At 37.2% G+C, this 23594-nt stretch overlaps 1 protein-coding gene across 1 annotated transcript in view; it reads right to left on the bottom strand.

The window, feature by feature from the left end:
- KIAA0825 (KIAA0825 ortholog) overlaps positions 1 to 23594 on the bottom strand; it is a 134361-nt gene that overhangs the window by 86707 nt on the left and 24060 nt on the right. The window contains exons 5-13 of the mRNA XM_053454363.1: positions 22485 to 22661; positions 19018 to 19094; positions 18008 to 18232; positions 16123 to 16379; positions 14822 to 14972; positions 8635 to 8825; positions 5073 to 5252; positions 2313 to 2426; positions 305 to 444 (exon numbers count right to left, since the gene is read on the bottom strand). Of these exons, the coding sequence (XP_053310338.1) occupies positions 305 to 444; positions 2313 to 2426; positions 5073 to 5252; positions 8635 to 8825; positions 14822 to 14972; positions 16123 to 16379; positions 18008 to 18232; positions 19018 to 19094; positions 22485 to 22661 (1512 nt within the window). The remainder of the gene's footprint in view (positions 1 to 304; positions 445 to 2312; positions 2427 to 5072; positions 5253 to 8634; positions 8826 to 14821; positions 14973 to 16122; positions 16380 to 18007; positions 18233 to 19017; positions 19095 to 22484; positions 22662 to 23594) is intronic.

Here is a 23594-nt window from a genome sequence, read left to right as displayed (position 1 = left end):
ATACACACACAAAATATGATATATATATATATATATATATATATATATATATATATATATATATATATATATATATTTATACATGTATAAAGTGTCCATTTTTTTCCCCAAAAAAGTTTTGAACAAACTTTTTTTTCCCTTTTCTTAAATCGACAATGTTTGTATAGGAGCAAAGGGGAAGGAAAAAAAGAAGAGAAAAAACATTAAGAAAAGGTTTTCAGAATTCCAAGAATGAAAGATATATGATAGTCATTGTTATTTATCCCAAAAATTGTATATAAGAAGAGGCAGAACAAACACCTACTTGAGGAAGTCAGCAAAGTTCTTGCAATGAGACAATCAGGGCGCAGTAGCGTCTCCAGAAGCAAGTTCCAATTACAGCACGGTTGGGATAAGAGCATTTTAAGCTGACCCTGGACTGCCATTTCTCCTGCTGATGGAGTTCTTTCAAAACAGAAGATAAAGACAGAATAATGCAGTTAATTTATCTATGAAATGAATAGCCTTAAAGTGCAGATGTAATGCTAACTCATTTAAATGTCAATTCCTCCCAGATTACTCAGAAAATGCTTTCATGCTTGCTTACTTTAAAACTGCTCAGGGAAGGAATTACATTTAATCTCAAGTAGCTAAAAGCAAATTAACATTTGGTCGGCTGCCAGATATGTTACTGACACAAAGTAACTTCACCCAATCATCCATGGTTGTTCTGGATCTGGTCAAAAAGGGGCGCTTTAACTGATGGTGGACTACAAGCACTGCCGTCTGGCTGAGTGTTTTGGGAGTTGCTCACACCTTGACATGAGCTACATGTGGAGAACTGCTATCCAACTACTTGCAGGGGACACTGGTGGGGATACTGGGCCAGCTAGTCAACACTTTTTTTTTAAATGTGTGAAACATATGTGTTTGGGGGTGATGGGATTTGTATTGGGAGCCAGGTGACCTCTAACGGGGATGTATTCACTAAATCAGGAGTCCTTGATATCATCATGCATTATGGGGCAAATCCCAATCAGCATTTCCGGCATGAAAGCCGTCGAGGCGGCCTTGGATAAAGCATTGCTGATGGCCGAAGAATTCTTCTCAGTGGTCTCACTAATTTAACTATGCATTTAGGTGAGCGACCTCCACCATTTTTGCAGAAGCTCACCGGGCCCGACTCTTTACAATGCGTAAGAATATTGGCATGGCGTTAAAAAAGAAATAAATCATCCTCGCTTCTAAAAACCATCACGAACCCGAAACACGACACTATTAAAATCCATCATTTCCGAAATCAAAACTCTGGGGAGGGCTGTGCTGACATGAAGGGGTTAATCATTTTATTACATTGTAATGTGTTTCACACACACACCTTAAGTACGAATCCTTGCAGAAGACCAGTAGATTATAAAGCGGCATAGAAAATTGGAGTGGTTAGTGATTAATAGAAAAGGTTCAAATTGATTCATTCCCTTTTTCTCAAGGGGAATTTGAGGATTTAATTTTAAACGCAGACTCAGAAGACGACGGGACTAAAAATTCAGTAGCGGTAAAGGCCGCCGTGTGTTACGCAACACTTAGCAAAGAAACATGATGCTTTTCAACTGCATCTCCGTAGAAATAATTAATAAAAAGTAATTTATAGAATATTATGTTACAAATATAGGGTTTTTTTCCTCTCCCAACCAGATGGAGAATGATCAAGTTGCAATATATACAAATTGTTGGCTCTTAAATTAGATGCAGATTGAAATATCGAGCGTAATAAAGTGATTCACTCTAAGGGGACAAATTACATGCTGTAGAGATGTATTGGCCATGAAGAGACCACCAATAGCTGTATGAAGCAGCTCTGCGGCTGACATATGGAGAGGCATATGCTATCTCATAACTAACAGCTCTGTGTGAGAAAGACAAGTCACATACACCGGTAAAGGAATACAGTGCGTGCCCATCATTTTTACTAAATCAAATATTTAACAGAATTAAAGAAGCAGATCATCCAACTTTTTCGTGTTACAGCAGATGCAGCTACGAAACATGCGAGAGAAGTTGACAAGAAATCATTCAAATAAATATTGCGGAATGAAGAAGTTTTAATTGCTAAATTAAAATAGAAAAAAGTTACTTCAATCGTTCAGTAAGATATAGAAAAAAAAAGACTGATCATAGGAAAATTCTGTACCCCATTTCTTTTCCCATGTCGAGTAGTGCTTAATAACCCTGTGCAACTGGGCTTTACCTATAAAGGCGGCCATAATGGAAGGTGCATATGGACCATGTTATTTTTGGTATGATGCATAATATCAATATTAAAAAATACCTACCTAACCAAAGGAGTGAAGATATCTGGTTTAATAAAAACAAGCCATTGTAAGTGATCTGAAGGTGCTGCTTCGGCGGGGTTTGAATTCAATCCATCGAAAATATTCTTGGAGATTCTAAATTAAAGACAGAAAGTCAGCCAATAATGAATACAGCACATGAGAGAGGGGGAAAAGAACGTCATCGGCTGATTTGTTTAAATGAATGGAACAGATGTACGGAGTGTTTAACCATTGTGCATACCTGGGAACTCTCGGCATTAAGAAGGTGTATCACAGTTGAACACGAACGACTTCATTCTGAATATCTTTACCTTGTGACACATTTCAAGGATTTTTATTAGCACCATTTAATTGCATCCATTACAAGTCATGCCATGTGAATCTATTGTAATTGTTAACAGAATTGTTTCGTTGTTTTTATTTGTGTACGTGGCACTGTGCTGTTATAAAGCAGCTTTGCTACAAGGCTAAAAGATAAAGGGCTAAATTTAATCCAAGGTTCGTCTTGCTTTAAGAGATAAAAGGAACTTGCCCTATGATATATGACCTACTAGGAATTTGAAATGATAACATGATACAGACCATTTTCGATTATTATTATATATTAATTTACACATTTACTGCACTCAAGGGTTTCAAGCCCAATAATTTCCAGAAGACAAAGAGCACGTGGTTTAGTAGTTAACCCCAAACCCCTTGCCCTGTACTAAGCATGCAGAATCTCCAACCATTGGCATGTCGCTGCCACTAACCAGCTCCATCGAGTTTCAGTGACTCGGACACATGGTTTTTTATCTGCTCAAATTGCCAAGTTACATAATAAAATCTGGAACTATACATTTTTATCCCGGGAAACATGTGTGCAAACATTAAAGTCCTAATGCCATTGCCCTGACAGGTGTTGCCCACCTTGCTGACACTTCAAAGATCTAGCACCATGCTCTCTGCTAAATGTAACATTGTGCTAACTAAATGCAGGATTAAAAGCATACTTCCCAATACTGTTTAATGCACAAGTCCTTCACCGAAATAATTATTTAATCAATAAATCACTAAAATCCCATCAATAATTATTGATGGGTACACTTAACTGTCATGTGGTACAAATGCAGGCACTGTTGCCATGGAAACTAAAAGGCTTTCTTAGATATTTTTGTGCCTTTGGATGGAAGAATAAAATGACAGATCCGCCCAAAGTTTAGTTTCCTAACCTTCTATAAAGTGCACCTAACAGCTGAGTAGAACAGCTCATTAAGATGCCGAAGGATAGCTGTTAGTTGTTAATTTGGGATTTATTATTTGAGATCAGTGAGAGAACCCAAAGACGTGCTCCAAACATTTTGCACCATATTAAGTCCAGAATCCCAAGATGATGGTGAGATCCCAATGAGTCAATCTTGTAGCAATAGATAAACATGAAACGTGATCCACACGCCTTCACTTGGACATCCTCAACATGGACTATGCTTCTAGCCAGAATGAGAACATATGACTTGTTCAAGGACCCAACGCGATCACTGTCAGCGCTTACAGCAGGGTTATCATAGTTATAAGACAAACCTTCCAATGCCTTCTGATCAGCAAATAGGATCAGCAAATTAGGATTAGAAAAGGAGACCGTTATGCCTTCCTGAGTGTATTGAGTGAGTTAAACAAGGATATATTTGCATGCAGTAGAAGGCCGTGTCTGTGTCTACAAAAGCACACGTTACTGTTACTGACAATGTTTATGTATACGATAGATCTTTGCATGAGAATCTGGTTCATTATTTTTTGCTCAGTTCCCTCCATGTCAGAACATAATAATTTAACCATTAGACAGTAAAACAGCAAGGGTTCGGAAGTGAAGCCGTGATTTTGCCAAGCTGTGAAAACAGTGAGGATCCTTGTGTTTATGAAAAATATCACCGCCAAAAATTGAAATGGCAGCTTGTAAAACGTCTCATATACCATTTTCTAAAGGTCTGCCAATAAAATGTTATCGGATTTTTCTATTCGAATCTTGCCTCCATTTCTTCAGTTACACGGAACACTTTTTTCCCCCACCGCAAAGAAAAAAACTCAACAAGTTGCCCGAGAGCTTTGGCTATTAAACTTTTCTTTCAATTGAGCAAATGACCTGCTACATATTAATTAACGGCACATAAATAGCACTCATTGGATTTACCCTATTTCTAAAGAAGCGATGAAATGGCAACCTCTTTATATACCTGTTCTTAAATTAAATAATAAGTGTCAGTTTTTATGTATTCCGGACTAGGCCGACAAGGGCAGCAGGTCCAGGGGGGCCGGCAGTGAGAATGGCAGCCGTGTAGGCTATGGAAGCGCCGCTGAAAGTCACTGTTAGTAATTAAATGGTCTTACAAGTTTAGAGACGGAAAGGTCATGGCCATACAATGTTAAGCCAGCACAATCAAGTCTAAGAAAATAAAAAAGTTAAAAAATGTTATGACATCACGCAAATTTTATGTCTATAGTTTTTGGGGTGTGTTGCAGTATATACACAAGTTCAAAAAGTTGCATCCTGTCAACACTTATCTGAGCTGCACAACACTAGGCCTTGAAACCCACAAAAAACTGGACTCCTTTGTATCTTTGCCTGAAAGCATGTAGTTTAATTTTAATTAAGATGCTCAAGTCAGGAAATCTAAAAATCGTGGCCTTTTTCGAAGCCCTCGAGGACCGGCGTGGTGCAGCCCAACACTTTATGCATCTGCTTGTCTATTACATTCCCCCTTGCTCTTGGCAGCTGATACTCACTCATGTAACGTCTTCAGGGGCGCTGTCAAGATGGCTAGTATGGTCAGAAGATTATTACAGTGATTATGTATCTTGAAAATCGTGTTAGGGTGCTGTGGTGGCTGTAAAACATCTTGAATGGAACTGCAAACGGACCATAGCAAGTCTTCCACACATGAAAATATAGCCAAAATGTCAATTCTGTAAAAATACAGAAAAAAACCATATGTAAATAAAAATGTATTATATAGAATAACATTGAAGCTACCAACAGAAAGATACAACAAAGCTTGACAAAGTTTACGTCAATCTCAACCAGACCCATATGCAGCCCGTTAATGAGAAAATACATGAAAAATAAATATAGCAAATAAAAAACAGAACGGTAACAATGCTCTGATGCCATCTCCTTCTGAAGTGAAAAACCAATACAGCAAAACCTCTTAACAATTTATCCTGGCATCTGATGCATTCCTCATACCTATGGACAATATGACGCATGAGACCTTTTCCTAAATACTATCCTTACAGTAGAGTACTGCTTAATATTTATAGATAGGTAGATGGAAAAGGTGATAATTATAGCTTCATCTAACAATTGTAAACACCGTTAACTTAAAGAATTGGTTTAAATCAGGACCAGGGATAGGATACCAGAGGGTTAATATAATTAAGATACAGGTATATCTGTACACCACTTTCATATATTAACAAAAGTTTGATTCTGCACGTACTGTAATTATTATTTATTTTATATATTTTATATATAGCACCATCATAACAAGTAATATATAACATAACAACTGAGTAATAAAAAACCGATACAAAAGTGATTTTGGTGTCTAGCTTTTTTGTTACAGACTGACGTAACCTCAGTTACGGTAAATATAGCCATTATTATATTGCTTTAAATAGCACCTTCATATTCCGCTGTGCTGTACGTTGCTTGTGAGTACTCACATACTGCCACACAAATTTTGCTTTGGAAGTAGCATTGAGAGGAAGGATAAACAACATGAATCAATTAATAATTAGATGTGACTGATTGCGGAATGCAGTCTTGCTTACTGTATATCTAAATAAACTGCGGAGAAAATCCAATATATTATTATGTAGTGTACATCAAAATGTCAGCGAGAATTTGTAACACATCATTGCTTGATTTATGGAGAACGTTTTATTCACTTCTCCACAGGAAATAGAAACAAAGCTTTACTAAATGATGAATCATGGCAACCCCTTTGTATTTTACGCGGTGAACACGACTACGGCTCGTACTCAATCTGCAGATCTAAGTGCTGTGTGAAGGATCACAAACACTGTTGGCCAGGAGCAACCAAGGCGCTGAAGTTTTACTTTAAATGGAAACTTTTCAGTTGGATTTTTAAAACAAAGTTGCCAACCTGAATGGGGTTTATCTATATCCTGCAATGACAAACCAGAAAAAAGTGATTTGTGGCCAATCAATTCTTGGTATTTTACAAAAAAAGTCATGGTTATGATTGACATAGTCCTCTTTCAACCAGGGAAGCCTATAGAACGTCCATCATGCAGGGCAGTGTTATCTCACCAGGTCTGTCTAACCAGAATGATGATGGGTCCTAGAACCTAGAAGCTGTGTTTTGGATTATCCTGTCTCTAGAACAGGATCAGAAAAGGCTGGTGGTATCATTAATTGGGTAAGGAGTCCTGGAGGTAAGACAGAATCACGGAAGTTCATGACATCACTAAGTGGGTAAGGAGACTCGGAGCTAACATAGGAGAAGGTGAAGTCATAGATGTTTGGAAATCCAAAATGTGGTTTATCTTGGACATTAGCCAACTCATATCTGCATAACAGACTTAAACATGACTTGTTAAAGCTAAATTCTCAAGTATGCTCCTGGGGTGAGATTATTCTACCTCCCAGTGCTGGAGGTTTTCACATACTCTTTAGAAACAAAAGTGTCCTTGAATTTAACTAAATTCAATAACCCATGGTTTATATCTTTGTAAAACATGTTGGCTATTAAATTGCTAAGATGAATCCCACCAGTGCCTTGTACAAGTAAGGATAACATGAACAAGAGTACAGTTCATTGCATTTTTAGAACAGCTTCTAAAAGGAGCCTCTCCATTCTAGTAGTGATAAAAAGAACCGAATACATAGCAATGTATTCAAAGAGAAGAGCGGCATTAGCTTCTCAGTATTGTAATGAAAAGGAATTGTACAGAATACGGTGCCCTAAGTGGGTCTACAGGGACAATATTGCACGTAGCATTTGACACGCTGCCATAAAGGGCTATTGATGCATCATTAACCATATGTTAATGGTTTTCTAGGACTGAAAAAGAGAAGAATCTAACAAACGAAGACTGAAATAAAGACAAAAAAAGACTAAATTACATAAGGAATGCGCGCAGGGCACAGACTACCTTATCAGCACACAGGGGTGACTGGTGAGTTACTGTAATCAATTAATTTCATAAAAATCCTCAGTTAAAAACTTATAGTAATTTTTTTTACTGTATGTCTAAGAATTTGGAATCTGGGACATGACCGATCGTTAGGACTGAAAAAGGTTATATTCCTTAAACAGACTTAAGACATTTTCCTATTCGGGAAGTAAGAGCTCGGTGGGACCGCGTTCTCTGATGTCTGGGACACCGGAGAATGCATAGTGTGGAAGCACAGAACGGTGCGCATGCACAGTAACGCTGCCAGTTTGAGTGACACTCTACCTCCCCAGCACTGTCCCCAGTGTCCTGATTCGCCAAGGTTAGAATGTGGTAGGTATGTACTTATATGTCCCTATTGTCATATTAACACAGCATATACTGTATTAACAGTATTAATACATGCCTGTTACCCTATTAAAACTGTTACGGCACACGTGTGGGCATAATCGGCATGTATAAATATATAATGTGGAATCCTGATTTTACTTGCTCTGTGACTAAATAATCAGTTTATTTCACTATTAACTCTGTGCTAAAAGGCAGGAGTACATTGAAATGTGAGACAGCAACTAATGAGTCATTGAGAGGGAAATTAAGGTTATTATTAGCGTTATCATGACGAAGAAAATACATTATTCACTGATTTTTTTTTTCTTTCTTTCTTTTTTTTTTTTTAAATACGATCATAGTTTTCCTTAAAATACCATAATCTTAATTACAATAAAATAACACTGTGTGATAGTAAAACAATACAGTAATTCTGACAATAATAATAATAAGGTAGGCTCAGTAGAACACGTACAGCCAATATATGGAAAGTATACTTGTTAAAGCCTTATTAACTGACGAAATCCTTTCAGAATACCACGTGCATTAAAGCAACAGTGTCACCTAGTGCTAACAAGAGACAATTCTAATTTTCCTGTGGATGTGTTTCTGACCCTGTCCTGAGTTTCAGGAATATACTGTTCCATTGGGTCAGAAAGCTAAGCTGAGATGTATACATTCCCATAACATTGGCATTAAGCTACAGTAAAAACAAGTTTAAACATTTATCATTTTTTTTCTGCATTTTGAGAGTGTTTTTGCCTATGGATATGTAACTAAAGTTTAAGGCCCTTATGCACCATTATAATAATAGTACCGTATCTGTGATGCACGTTTGTAGTTTGGAAGAACTTGGGCGTATCTGAACGTCAGCAAGGCCAAAGTCTCCTCCAACACTTCTGTAAGTATCTTCTGAGCCATTACGGGGGGCAGCACAGTCCACAGATCATGACGAAGTCCACAACAGAAGTAATGCCACATCTGGATGGAGAATGAACATCTTTCCCCCTGTCAGAAAAAAATGCAATTCCAGTAAGTCCAAGAAACGTCAGCTCACCTTGAGAGATTGAGTAGAACATAGCAACTGGCCATCCCAAATAAAGGGAGTAGAAAACAAAAGTTATCCCGGTAAAAAAATTAGGTAGAAATCACTTATTATCAAAAGCAGACACAACCAACCATAGCAGAGAGAAACGGTAATTGAACAGTAATTACAGATAAAAAGTATTACTTATTAAGTGCCAATTATATTTATGGAAATGAACATTTTTGGTTAGACAGAACATCTTTAATATACTATTAAAAGCTTTATAATATAACCTCATTAAATATTACTCATCTTCCCATTAGAAGTGATAAGTTGTTGGGTAAGAAGTTATATAAACTTGTATAATGCTATTTTTATAATGATCATACTTTGATTGGTAACAGGTCAGTGCAAATGCCACATGGGGGATGGCGAGTCTCTGTGTCATGTCATACAAGTACAAATAGTGTGACAAACAAAATGCCCAAGACGACACAGATTTCCCTTTGACCTTGATGAAGTAAACAGCATATAACATATTTTATAAGGAATATATATATTCTACCAAGGAATATGGTCTAGTATACACCGATCAGCCATAACATTATGACCACCTGCCTAATATTGTGTAGGTTCCCCTTTTGTTGCCAAAACAGCCCTGACCCGTCAAGCCATGAATTCCACTAGACCTCTGAAGGTGTGCTGTGGGATCCGGCACCAAGACGTTAGCAGCAGGTCCTTTAAGACGCGAGGTGGGGCTTCCATGGATGCATCCTGGTGCCATGTGTTCTCCAGGTAAGCGACACACCCGGCCATCCATGTTTGTAAAAGAAAACGTGATTAATCAGACCAGACCACCTTCTTCCATTGCTCCGTGGTCCAGTTCTTATGCTCACGTACCCATTGTATGCGTTTTTGAAAGTGGACAGGGGTCAGCATGGACACCCTGACTAGTCTGCATACGCAACAAACTGCGATGCACTGTGTTCTTTGGACCACTTTTGATAGATACTGACCACTGCTGACAGGGAACACTCCACATGAGCTCCAGTTTTGGAGATGCTCTGACCTAGTTGTCTCGCCAGTACAATTTGGCCTTTGTTAAAGATCCCTATGCTTGCCCATTTTTCCTACTTCATCGACTTTGAGACCGAAATGTTCACTTGCTGCCTAATGTATCCCACCCACTGACAGGGGCCATAAAAACAAGATTATGAGTGTTATTTACCTGCCAGTGGTCATAACGTTATAGCTCATAATGCCTACAGCACTACAAACGAAAGTTAAAGGACTACCCCAACCCAATCTACATGCATTTGAGGTTTATTTTACAAGGACTCCATTTCATTTCACTACATGCAAATTTGTGTGAGTTCAGCTTTTATTGAATTCAATGGTAGTGCTACGGAGCTTGTGCAGGCATTCTATTTCCAGCCAGAGGAGGAGATAAAGGAGACAGACATCTCTATTTCTAACTCCAGTTACTAAAGAATATCCTCACTTATTTGAATGCAGTAAATTACATTGGTGTCAACGCACAATGGACTCCAATATTAATTCAAAAATACAATTTAAAGTTTTCCATTTTTTGTTTATGTTTAGAGGAAAACATGGTCTTTTATCTCCACGGTGCTGCCCACCATCACTAAATTCTGACATGTGTACGGATGCATCACACAGACAATAAGTGATTAATAAATACCATTAAGGTACCCCCTGTTGTTACGCAAATAAAATCATTAAATGCCTTTATGGATTCCATAATATTTTCAGCACTTTTAATAAACAGATTAACCGAACCCTGATAATATACATATGATAAAAGAACAAGCGCTAATATAGATATATATATATAGTCTAATTATCTATTTATCTCATTCAGATAAGCCCAGTGCTTACATTGATTTACATACCTTGGTTACAAAAACTCCTGTAAAATATATATATTTCTATTCAGAGATTGTGCATAAGCAGATGAACATTTTATTTGCTCTCTGTCATTTGCAGAAGTAATAGTACAGAGCGCCTGGTACACATCTCCCAAGTGCCCCATACGATGCACAGCAGCATAATTTACACTTGTCATCATTTGGTGAACCCGTTCCTTCCTGGGTAGATCAGAAGCACTATGCGCCGTAACGTTCTCTAATTTTACTAATGCTGATTTATTATTTTCCATGTGACGGAAGCTGTTCTTTTCCCAGTATCTTAAATTTTGTTCCTGCCTCTCATAAAGAATAAATAAGCTAACAAGATTCGAGGGCTGCAACTGTTAAGCGTGACCTGATGATGCCTTTTAACAGAAACATTACTTGAGTTGTTCAGGCAACCACATTTGTGTGGATTCATTAGCATTACTAATGGACTTTTATTAACTTCTTGCAGTGTATTATGAAAGGCCAGAGGAATATAATTAACCACACAACTCAACTCACATAAATATGCATTCATGTGAGAGCAGAGGCCAGGGAACATTTTTAAGATGTGTCAAGACGTTTCACCTATTACATGCACTGAAACTGATTTTTACGACTTCATGAGGAATTGGCAGATGTTCTAATAGATTAAGATGACCTCATTTCTTTCTGACCAGATCAGAAGATTAGTGTAATTTCCGGGACTTCTTAAATAAAATCATCCAACTCTATTATGCTGAGAATAATACATTCTAATATGGGCAAGGATTCATCAATACAGATTTTATTCTGTTCTTGGTTTACTCGGCAGCTCATGATCAAACGTGGAAAGACTATTATTGAGGTGGTTATTTTCTTACAATTTATCCATCTCGTACTTCAGTGCTTTGGAAATTTGTTCAGCTCAAACGACAGGTCCCAATGACCTTTATTTATTATAATCTGTGTGCTTCCCAGTACTTATTTGCTTACTTGAGAAATTGGATTGTCTGTTATCTCATTAATTACACTCAGCCATCAAATGTTAGGTAGGCTTTTCTAACAGACACATCATTACTGTTCATATCAGTATCACTATACAGTACACCTGCTCCTGGAACAAATGGAAAGCTGTGTGTTCTGCAAGATTCCACTGCAAGACTGTGTTAAACCACTGGGACTGACACTCGGGGAATGCCTGGCTCCAAATATTACACATCTACAGGGTATGAGGACCAAAATTTTAATGGGGCAAGATGAGAGGCGTGCTGGAGCCTGTGGTGTTAAACCAAATATAAAAACATATCACAAAGGTGCAATGCTCCTTCACCTACTTTTGCTTCCAGAAGGGGCTGCCACATCAATATGGAGATGGACCTCTGACATTGCCCCAGGCACCAAGAGCCCCAGTCAAAGCTCTGCACACTGCTGTATTTATCTTCGGCCCTGCTATATACCTAACCCAGGAGAGAGACAGACCCTGTGCATGGTCCTTTATACCGAGTGCCTGGATATGACGCCTTTTAAACAGGTGTGACACCAGTTGGATGTAAGCTATATGGGCTGTGCCAACACAGCACCAGCCAGTTGGGGAGATCAGTGATCTTCCTTTTAACTCACCCAATTCTACAACTGTACGGAATTTCAAGCAGTGATAAAACAGGAAAATAACATGCATAGTCTACTGAAATGCTTGGGTAGTAATGTATTTAGAGTGCTTTCCCCAGCTCCTGTTCTTTGCGGAACCAATCAAGTGCAAGGTGCTAATCTTCATCCGGCTCCAGCGCTCGCTCGTGCATGATTTCTAGGGGGTCTAATAAGACCCTCAATACACACGCATTTGGTGTTCCTATCAAATTCAAGGGACAAACTTTCCTGCCAAGTACAGAGGGACTATAGGACTCTGAAGCTGCAATATTTTCACAAAGGTAAATTTTTTTAACTATATACAGGGTAAAAAAAATAATCCATATTCAAGTACTTATTAAGTCCTGTAATGTGCATCGGTCTTTGGTGAGGATGTTTGGGGCAATGAATATTGTAAATATATGAACAGGGCAACATTTGAGTTGATTGTTTCTGAGCAGATTTGGGTTATTAAAAAGAACTGTGTAAATAAATAACAGATTGTGCAGGAAAGCACTTTGTCTCGTCTCAAAAAGACTTGCATATGATGCTGGTGTTTAATAAAAAAATGCAATACCAATGGAAAGCATGTTAACATATTTACTAGCAAAGAATCCTAAGACAACTGTCTCTTGCGTACCTGTCTTCATTTATCCACTTGAGCTGCTATTTTTTTCCAGTTCTGTTGTGATTTCAAACTACTTCACTCTGGAAAACAGCTGCTATCTTTGTAAGCCGAGTACAAACTAAACAGATGCGAGTTTTTATTTAGCTTCTGCACAGGGAACCAAACATCTGGGCCTTATTGCATAAGCTGCTGAAATATTATCTTAACCGGCAATTAGTTGTTCTTTTACACTATACAAAAAAGGTTTAACAGTGGGATGCGAATACTATATTTAGCGGATAGTTTAGGAATGAAATCTGAACTAGGGTATGAATAACTGCGTATTCGTAGAAGAGCTCAGAGACGTCGTCTTCTCTGAGTCTATTTTGTCGATTACACTGCTTGCGCTAACTCTACCGCAGCAAGCAGCCTCCTTGTATTCGAAAAGTTATAGGATTTCCTTTGAATTTCCCAATAAGAAAAAAAGTAGATTAGATTAATGACACAATTATCATTAAATAAAAATTAGTCACAAAGACCAAAGATTAGGAATTAGATGTTCAATATAAAAGAAGAATTGTACGTTTTTTAATGGCTGACGAGTGGTATTTTTAAAACCTTAATGGATTTTTATTGGTTTCCGGATGCCACTAGTATATTTAGTTTTCTTAACTTTGTTCAAAATCATTTTTTCTGTGTTTTTCATGACCATGAGTTTACTTTTCAGAAGAACTAACAATATTATATACTGTATTTTCTCTTTTTTTGTAGAAAATATACAACATTTAAATAAGAAGGACCTCAATACTCAGCATAGATGTCAAATCCTTTAGGATTACACTAAGTTCATGTATGTAGGTTACTTGGTGTTAAAGAGGCAGATTTAGCTAATTTGTATGTACAAGGAAGATTTTACACAAGACGATCAGAACCCCCAAGTCGTGTCTACATCAAAGTGGGCTGGATGGGTGGTGAATTTGCCCTAATTTAACCTGAACAAATCATCATCTTTGTTAGAATACCCTGGAATAAACACATTAAAATATTACTAAAGCCCCAATCACTAGACTTCCACTACCATCCAAGCAATACACGCATAATTACCCAGCATATTTTTACTTGACAGTCTATGTATGGCTTGGCATCTTACTATGTATATATTGTTAAGACTTCACGTAGTAGTGTGCAAAAAATGCATTTAACCAATAAACGGTAGTGAAAATGCATTAAACCCGTGAAACCATGAACAATACGATTATATATTATCTAATAAACCTACTTGTTTGTTAAGTAAGGCCGGTAACTGAGATGTATTTAAATCTCTTAGAGTTTTGGACTTATCTCTATGAATGGTTGGCAGCTGATAAATCTATTATGTTACAGAAAATAGTTTAAAACAGATTTTAAAAATGCTATGCCTATACCATACAGCAGAGTGTTAAACCCTTAAAGGGAGTGTGAGGCCAGCTGGCTGAGATTTATAGGGTTAAGACATTTAATCAATGAAAAGATACTTTAACTATTCTAGGGTTTTAATCATTGAAGGGTATGTTATAAAAGTGACTCTAGTGCAAAGTGGGAAAAGCAATCAATGTAATAGATCATGAAATTTTGCCCCAGAGTAAGTTTTTACACATAGCCCACTTTATTTCCAATTGTGGAATAGTTAGAATACCAATGCAGTTAGCTCTGTACTACAATTACAGATGAGTAGATTAATCATGTAGGCAAAACCCTCTAGAATTAATCTTCATTCCATAAGTGAAATGATAAAAAAGTTAGTTTATGGTTTACATATTTTCCGACGTGAGTCAGTGAAACAAAACAGTGTTCTTTCTGGGACTCGCACCTCATAAAACGCTTTCTTGTCATCCCAGTGATGACTCTCCGCATCCTGAAGAAGGCTTGTAGCACAAATGTTGATGCAGTAATTTGTAATTTGAGTCTGGAGACTGCTGATGAATTCCTGATATCGCTGGACATTAGCTGGAAACAAGGGTCTGCATCGAGAGGATGATCAAAAGAGAAAACATTAAGTGCCTGTGAGCTATGGGGTAACAATAGCCGGTATACAGGTGGTTTTGATCATAACAAATCAATCAAATATTTCCTAAAAAGAACTGTAGAGGGAAGGAACATGTCGATGCTTTCCGAAAATGTGAATCTGTTCTGCCTCTTGTTGCTAAAGTGGCTCAAGAAATTGTGTGACAGCAGAAACACGTGACACATAAATTATGAAGTCAACAGGTTACAGGTTCGCTGTAAAGAAGTATGTCAGGAGTATGTCGGTTTGCTGTAAAACGAAGCATGTCATTCCCCCCCGGCCAACAGATGCACTTCTGCCTTTTGTTGGAAAACATTTTAAACTGGTAAAAGAAACAGTATCATTTCTTAAAGGCTTTAGTTAACCATTTACATTTTTTTTTAGCCGTAAACTTCAACAGGAATCTGTTCTGAACATCTACTCCTATGATTAGTCTAACTATGTCTATTAAACTCAATAGGGTATTTTTAATCCAATAAGGCAAGTTATGACAGGAATATATATACAGTCCCTTAGGTGTGCCATAGAGCACAGTGTAGAAATAGTGTAGAAGTGTAGAAATATTTTACATGCCTTACTGCAGGCATTGTGAAGAATATACACTATATGTATACTCACGCTAGTTATTGAGTTTAGGTGTTTCAGCCAAAACATATTGCTTACAATGGACCAGGGCAATGGATCTAGTAGGGCTGAAAGTTCATCCACTGACTTGCGGCATCCTATGACACTGCCACATTTAACATTACCGAGCTCTTCAGTACAACCCATTCTCCCGCCAATGTTTGTCTATGGAGACGGCTGCCAGAGTGCTTGACTTTATACACCTGTTAGCAATGGGTATGGCTGAAACAACTAAACTCAGTCATTACTTTTGGTCATATAGCGCACTTCTTGTTATATATTGTGAATTACTAGAAGCTGAGGTGTTGCAAGTAATCCATTACTACTTTAGTATAAATGTGTCAGATAACATTCACAGATTTTTTTCTCTGTCTGAAGAACTACATCTACACACAATGTTATACTATGCTACCAAAACTAACTGTATAATACAAATCGTAAAAAGTAATTTCTGTTATTTGGTAGTAAATATGGAGACCCACTTTTTGCTCATTTGATCACTGTAGTGTTTGAAGTGATGAAGGACATGGGTAGCTGTGGCTACGGCACCAATCATGGCGTGTAGCGGGGCTAGAGACGGGACTTCCATTAGCCACTCTTCCAACCTGGTTAGGATCAGAGCTGCTACTTTGCTGAAGGAATCCACAAAACATGTCTTTATTTCCTTCAACGCATCATGTTTGCCAGCCAGAGCCAAGGGAAGTAATGTGTCAAATTCTTCTGTGACGTCAAAACAAAACTATAAAAAAAAAAACGGAAAATAAAATGTCAAATAGGGCACATTATGTCAAATGCATATTACTTAAAAAAGGGCAACGGTGTATTAAGATTAAAGTCTGTTATGGATGAAAAATATGCAATATATAAAATATTGAGGTGTTTGCTTGAGGAGCAATGGCAGGTAGGTCTAAAAAGTGCTATAAATTAATTCATTTATTCAATTAGCATAAATGGTGATATAAAACGTCCATTGGCCATCTTTTGAGAAACAAAAAAATCATGCAGTAGAATGATGTCCTAGGAATCTGATTTTAGCATAGGAGTTGATTAATATATTCACATTACAAGGAAAACCTTTTAATGTTTAGTAACAATGGTTCAGAGGGAGAATGATAGATGGAAGATTCAGACAAAGATGATCTTCTGCTGTATTTTACACAGCATTAACTCTCTACTGCTCTCACGATCCAGATTTTGGAGACACTTGTTAGAATCCAACACATTAGGGTAGTAATATCTAAACAATGTGTTTAAACTGACCTAATGTGTATCTATGGACCAAACACTTGAAAAAGTTACTGCTCAAATTGCAAACGGGATATTGTCAGGAGATAAGTTTTAAGAATGTTTTAAGCTTTGTTATGCGATGTTCTTTGAAAGACAGGCACAGAATTCTTGCTTTGTTTTATGTATTTATTGGTCAATATTATTCTAGCAGCAACCCGGGAATCTGAATGTTTGTGCAATTTTGGTTGTACGCTCCTCATTTGTATCATTTGAAGAAAGGCTGGAATAAAAAGTGAATAATGGTGAAATGAAATAAAGGAGATGATGGTGTTAAATGAATGACTGCATGTAAGTGGGGAAAAGGCATATTACTAATTCATTTGGCCTGCAAGATGTTATTTCCTGAAAATGATCACTTTTCCTCACACTTTCCGCTCACATACTGGTTTAACGAATGTATTGGCTGCAGTTGACCATTGTTGGGATATAGCTGATTCTAAAATATTTTACATAAAGCAATATAAAGCCAGGCACTATGGGTCATATTCAGTTAGTGTAAAAATAACCAGATTTTTAAAGCAAAATGTAAGGGCATTTTTTAAAATGTTTTTGTTACATTTTTATACAATTACTTGGTACATATTTGCCAACATTCTGTCCTGGATCATTGCACTGAATGTAAATGTGGTATAATATTGTGATATTGTGATAAGGGTTATATTATAATAACGATGTTAACTATTATAGATAAACGTTATGGTATTTAAAGCAAAATACGAGCAGGTATCAAAAATATATGTTATCTTTAGTATTAAATAGGGCACCAGGTGACATTTCCAGAGATAAGTAGTTACCAGGGACAGAAGCCTCAGTCTGGGGACTGTCCCCTGGAAACAGGGACATCTTGTCATCTTGACTGGGAATGCCGTTAGACAGAAAATACATTAAAGGTCCAACTTTGCTCTGCTTATAGGGGCAAAAAGTCAGGTTTGTTTGTTACTAAAAACTACAATGACATCCAAAACAAACTGGGATGGGATTTACCAAATTAGAATCCCGTGATATGGAAGATTATTCATTAAAAAATTGTTAGAAAACAAAATGTCTTTAAATTGCCACTAGATTTCCATTGATACCTGCCTTTGCAATCTTTTTTGGTTTGTGCTCCTCAGAAATGTCTCCGTAGAACTCGTACGATTCGGTGACACTGACAAGGCTGATCACAGAGCTATTACTGGATGAATGCAGGATCTGAATAGTAAAATCTTCTACTTCGGCTGGTAAGCATTGCAGAAGAGAATCCATCCAGGCTTTCAAGGAGTTTCTCCACTCAAATTTCAAGGCAGGCTGCAACACACAAGGCATTCATTTACATGTATTATATGTGCCCTGGTAGTCGATAGGCAGAACTTCATTATGTTTCATTTTAATACTTTACATTGGATAGGTGTTCCCGTAGCTGCATTACAGTTCTACAGGTGCATTGCAACAGATGTAACAGATGTTCAAATAAAACATACTTGGAACTATTTATTGTAAGTTTTTCGCTCTACGTTATGCTAACATAATAAATACAATATTTTGGATTTTTATTTGGGGTCAATGGACTGGAGAAACAGAATTTGAGGGCAAATGCGAAAAATTGGGCCCATCTAGTCTGCCCATCTTTCCCGATATAAACACCAGGACTTAATCAGTCCTTGTTCTCGTCTTCATGCTATGTATACATTACATCTAAACCTCTGACTCCTCTCCTCATTTGAAATAAACTTCTCTCCTGTACTGTAGTAAATCCCTTGAAGCGTTTCAATGTTTCTATCACATCTTCTATTTTGCTCCTTTACTCTACAACGTACATATTAAGTTTGTCGATAAGAGTTTAAACGGGAACACTTACCAATTTATTGTATTACTATTTTCATATTAAAAATACATTTTCAAAAGTGTTGTGTTGTTTGTGAATTGTTTTTTATTGGATAATATAATGTTTTCAGGCATCATATAAGTCATTAGTCTGTGTTCTAGCTCTGTTTTCTTTGGCCCAATCTACTAGACAAACACCGTGACTTCTTATTACACTGCCTAAGGAAAACCCCCTTTAATAAAGTGCCAAGAAATGTTACAGCATTAGTGCATTGTGTCCACATTACCAACACAGGGAGAGAACCATCATCCCATGTATAGGTATCCTTTGGTTTACTCTCGCTGCAATCACTTTTCAAAACTCCTAAATTGTAAAGAAATAGAAAGCATTAAACATCTGGATTTCAGAATCTGTGAGAAATATAACAGGGAAGAAAATAAATGTTTTTTTCTAAACAATTTGATTTAGTGATTACTATTATGTACATTTTTACATCAAAGACAGCAAAAACCTATAGAAATAATAATATATGCAAAAACTGATAATTTTATGACCAGGATTGCGGGATAAATATTTGTGACATACTGCTTTAAAAAGGTACAGTTTACTGCTCTTGACTGTCCTACCTAAGAAGAAGAAGAAGACATCTCCCACACGAAAAACAGCTGGCAAAGGGGCAAATGCATTAAAACGCATATGGTGACTGGCGTCATCTTAAAGACAATATTCCCCTTGTTCGAGATGCTTGGCTTCAAAAGCTGCAGTATTTCATTGTAAAGCCTACCAGGCACTGTTTTGGTTTATTTAGTAACTTTATGAGCGTACAGGGGTCTCAAATAATATATATGTCATCTAGCAGACTATGATGCTATATCCCGGTGGCATTTGCTTGGGTCTGTGTATGCACGCTGACCACGACTCGCTTCCTTGTCTGATCTAGTTTCACGTGATCTAAAAAATTAAACAGTAATTGGCTGCCCCTCTAGATAAATGATATCCTGTAATTATTTTGGGAAAACCCTTCCTCAAAATTATCAACCAAAAATAAATTAACATCAGAAGACACTGAGAAAAGATTGATGGTATCTCTCATCTAACCTAATCAACCCCTTTTGCATTCACATGGAAGGACTACAGACTGTAAAATATAGGGTTAAAAAGAGACTTATCAAGGTCTTGTGTTACTTTCACCCATCCTCTTCTTTTGCTGCCTGTCATTTGACATCTTAAAAAAGACATATAGCTCATCTTTTTTTGGCTCATTACAAGAACATCTGCTGACCTGCCTATTTCCCAGACATTGCGTTCACCACCCAGCTTTGACCTTGGTTCATAAATGTATTAAAGCAAAGAGTCAGCGCGCCCACCGCATTGCTATCTGCTATATAATTCTGTGAACGGCATGGTGGAGCCGTCGTAATAAACAAGAACAATTGATTAAGTCCTAAGAAAATGAGTTTCATACAATGCAGCAATGGCATTTTTCTCCAGCAGTGTTCTGATCACACCTACCTCGGCGGCGTGCACAAATAGAAACTTCTAATCCCTTATCAAATCCTTAGTGGAAATTTCAGACGTTGGCAGCCAAGAAGTACCTGGATTTTTATCTCTTCGAGCAGTATGAGATTATTCTCAAAATTCATTTGTAGGACAAAGATACAGAGACCTTTCAGTCCTGACAATGCGAAAGCTGCAAAAACATTTCTCCCCTTTTTCTTATCGTCAGAGGTTATCTCATGGGAAGCAATTGCCTTCTTAACAGGTTCTTTTAATCCAAACTCGGAGGAGACCTTTATTAAGTTTTTAAAGAACACTGAAAGCCCTAAACACGCTATATGAGTGCCATGATGCTATAGGCTCCATTCATTTGTGCAGTCTCTTTACAATAGGAAAATGTGAGCGCTGATAAAAAAAAGGCCAGAGGGTGCAAGGTTCAACTTGCCTAACCCGTAGTATCATTCTGTAAAATCATTATATATAACAATTCTCGTTCGCTTGAGAAAGTATAATAAAAGAACTGTCCTGTTTAGTAACATTCCTTCTTATAAAAAATCCCTCTCTATATATATATTTATAAATGTATGTATATATATATATATATATATATATATATATATACATACATCTATAGGCATTGGTTTCTAGCTTAGTTTGGATACCAATACACAAAAGGAATTCTTGCATTACAGAGATTTATTTATTCTGTTCTAGTGGAGCTTATAGAGATAGAGGTGTTTTGTGTTTAATACAATTCTAAAGTAACATGTGTTTATTCAGTGTTCCATTTTTTAATTTATATATTTTTTTTTAAGTGGAGTGTAGTAGCAGACACCAGGATGGTAAAGTTTGGAGAAGGGTAATAAAATGATAGCAACACAGAGGGGAAAGGTAGTGAGATTACAAACCTGGGAGAGTCTGATTTGTGTTTTGAGGGCTGAATTAAAAACACAAAATAGAGTATAAATGATAAAAATCATTTACTTAAAACCATATAATAGTGTCTATGCATTAATATAAGTAAATTATAAATTAGCCATGGTATGGTATGTTTACCATGAGAGCAACTATCATAGCTTTTCAGGTGACCCTATTGATATTTGTTCTTGTTTGGTAGCACAATGATTTGTGACAGAGGAGAATGGCTTATAATATAAGGACAAGAAGTTAATGGCTAAAGGTATCAAACCATCTCAACCAAGTAAACTACTCCCTTATTGTTCTATCAAATATCTCCAAAATTGGTACTGGTATTTTATCAGTGTCTGCTAGGCGAAGGTATTTTGTTTGTGTTAGCGTTATGGCTCCATGCTAATTATCTCACCATCCCATTTTAATTTCTTCGTAAAATGTCAGCATCCCACTAACATATAATGTATGTCACGGTAGAAAGGCGCTAGCATGTGACTAGCTTGTATACGCACCTTTATCAGAAAATCGCTTTGACAAAAATCATACCAGGGGTTTGGGGCATGCATGTCTTCCACAGAGCAGCTGACTTTACCAACCGCAGAAAAAAAGTTTTTAAAAAACCCCTTAATAATACCTTGGATTTCATGTGGTATACTATACGTGACCCAGGACACATCACTCAAACAAAGCAGCTTGCACCTTCTTTTTCTATACCATATTCATTGATCTCTAAAGAGACAACCCTTCTTGATAGGTCATGTAGGCTATTAAGATAAAACCTAATTTATACAACACACAGAGTAGACATTTTGTTAAGTTTTCCATCACGCTTATGTCTCTTTAGGCCTTAGTCTGCAGCCGAGGTCAAACAATGCAAGTATGCAACTGCATGATGACGGCTCCATTATTCACAGCTTATTTACGGTAATTATGAAGAACGGGGTTTCTCTGCAAAGTAACGTATAAAATGAGGCTTAATCTCCTATGCCTATATAACATCAGATGTCAGTATTTGTGCTGAAACGTATCATGTTCCATAGTTATTTTGATGATTATCCTTGCAAAACGCAACATTGCATTTATGTTCCAATGGTTCACCAGAACGTCAAGTGTGAAAGTAAGAGACATTCCAAATAACTCTGTTACTGGGATTCTGTGTTATTCATTTTCATCATAACTGGGGACTTCCCAAGAATGACTACCCTAAACTCCCATTCTCACAGGGGGTGTGGCTACAATTGGAGGCGTGGCTACCATCAAGGGGTATGGCTACCATCAGGGGCGTGGCTCACTGATGCCTGGGAAAAAAGGTTGTGTCGTTCCCTTTAATAAATCATTTCTCACCTTGTACGCTTCCCTTTACTTCAGTAGACGAGGATATAAACAATATTTCAGAAGCTGATTCTGCTACTTTTTCTTCCAGCCATAAAAGAAGTTTGAGATATTTTGATAATGATTTAAGCTGATTCAAAATTAAATATTTATCTGATGTTGTTCTTGGGTGATCTTCTGCAGCAGGGCCTGAGAGAGAACAGACGGGTTAAAAAAACATGCACTATAAATATAAATATACTTTGCCTCAATTTTCCCTCTAAAATGCTCATATTGCCGCAAATAGAAGGAAGAAAACATATAAATTAGAGTTATCTCCAAGAACGACAAAAAAAAAATAAAAAAAAAATCACAAGACAACACAACACACAAGTGGTCTATTCAGCAGTACTAGTTTCAGGACCACAGACTGCGATGTAACATTTGGTGAGATTTAGGTGCATATTGGCTAATATTTAGGTTTAAGTTAAGAATGCAGAGGACACAAGCCATAAACAAGGATGTATTTCACTATTTCCAATACAAGAAGCTAAATAGAAGACGGATGGGAGAGAAGATAACACCCCCCGAAAAAGAAAACCCAAACCCCAAAACATGGGAAAAGAGTATCTGAAGTAGGACAGCGTATACCATCAACTAAAAACACAAATTACTCTGACCACAATGAGAGTGGAGCCTTTGCGCGCCGTACTTTTGACTTGGTTGTTGTAGGCACGGGTGTAAATATGGCCAGTAGGAGCGGACAGAGCTAAAGGAAGCATTTCTTTGTGTTCAGTTGCCTCCTGGCGTAGGCTTTGTCTGGGTTACGGGGAATCAAGCCATATAAACACACAATGTATTAAGCAACTTTTATATTTTCACTTTTCCCCTGAGAACAGATTGAAGGTTATGTATAAAAGTGGTCTTGTTACCATAGCAACCGCCGACATTTTCCTTTTAATTAGATCATGCATTTGGTTGCTATGGTGATAAAAATACTTTTAACTAGCCAGACCTACTGATGCCCTGAAAGTGATGGCACATATACATCTATACAGCAGCCCATTGCGTCTCTATACACTTACCCCCTCTTCCTATAAGATCCTGGACTATATATATATCTATACATAAATACTTTTGATT

Source organism: Spea bombifrons, chromosome 1, assembly GCF_027358695.1.
Source record: "Spea bombifrons isolate aSpeBom1 chromosome 1, aSpeBom1.2.pri, whole genome shotgun sequence".
NCBI lineage: Eukaryota > Metazoa > Chordata > Amphibia > Anura > Pelobatidae > Spea > Spea bombifrons.
Note: the sequence above shows the minus strand (reverse complement) of the source record. Positions and strands in the feature narration are given on the sequence as shown.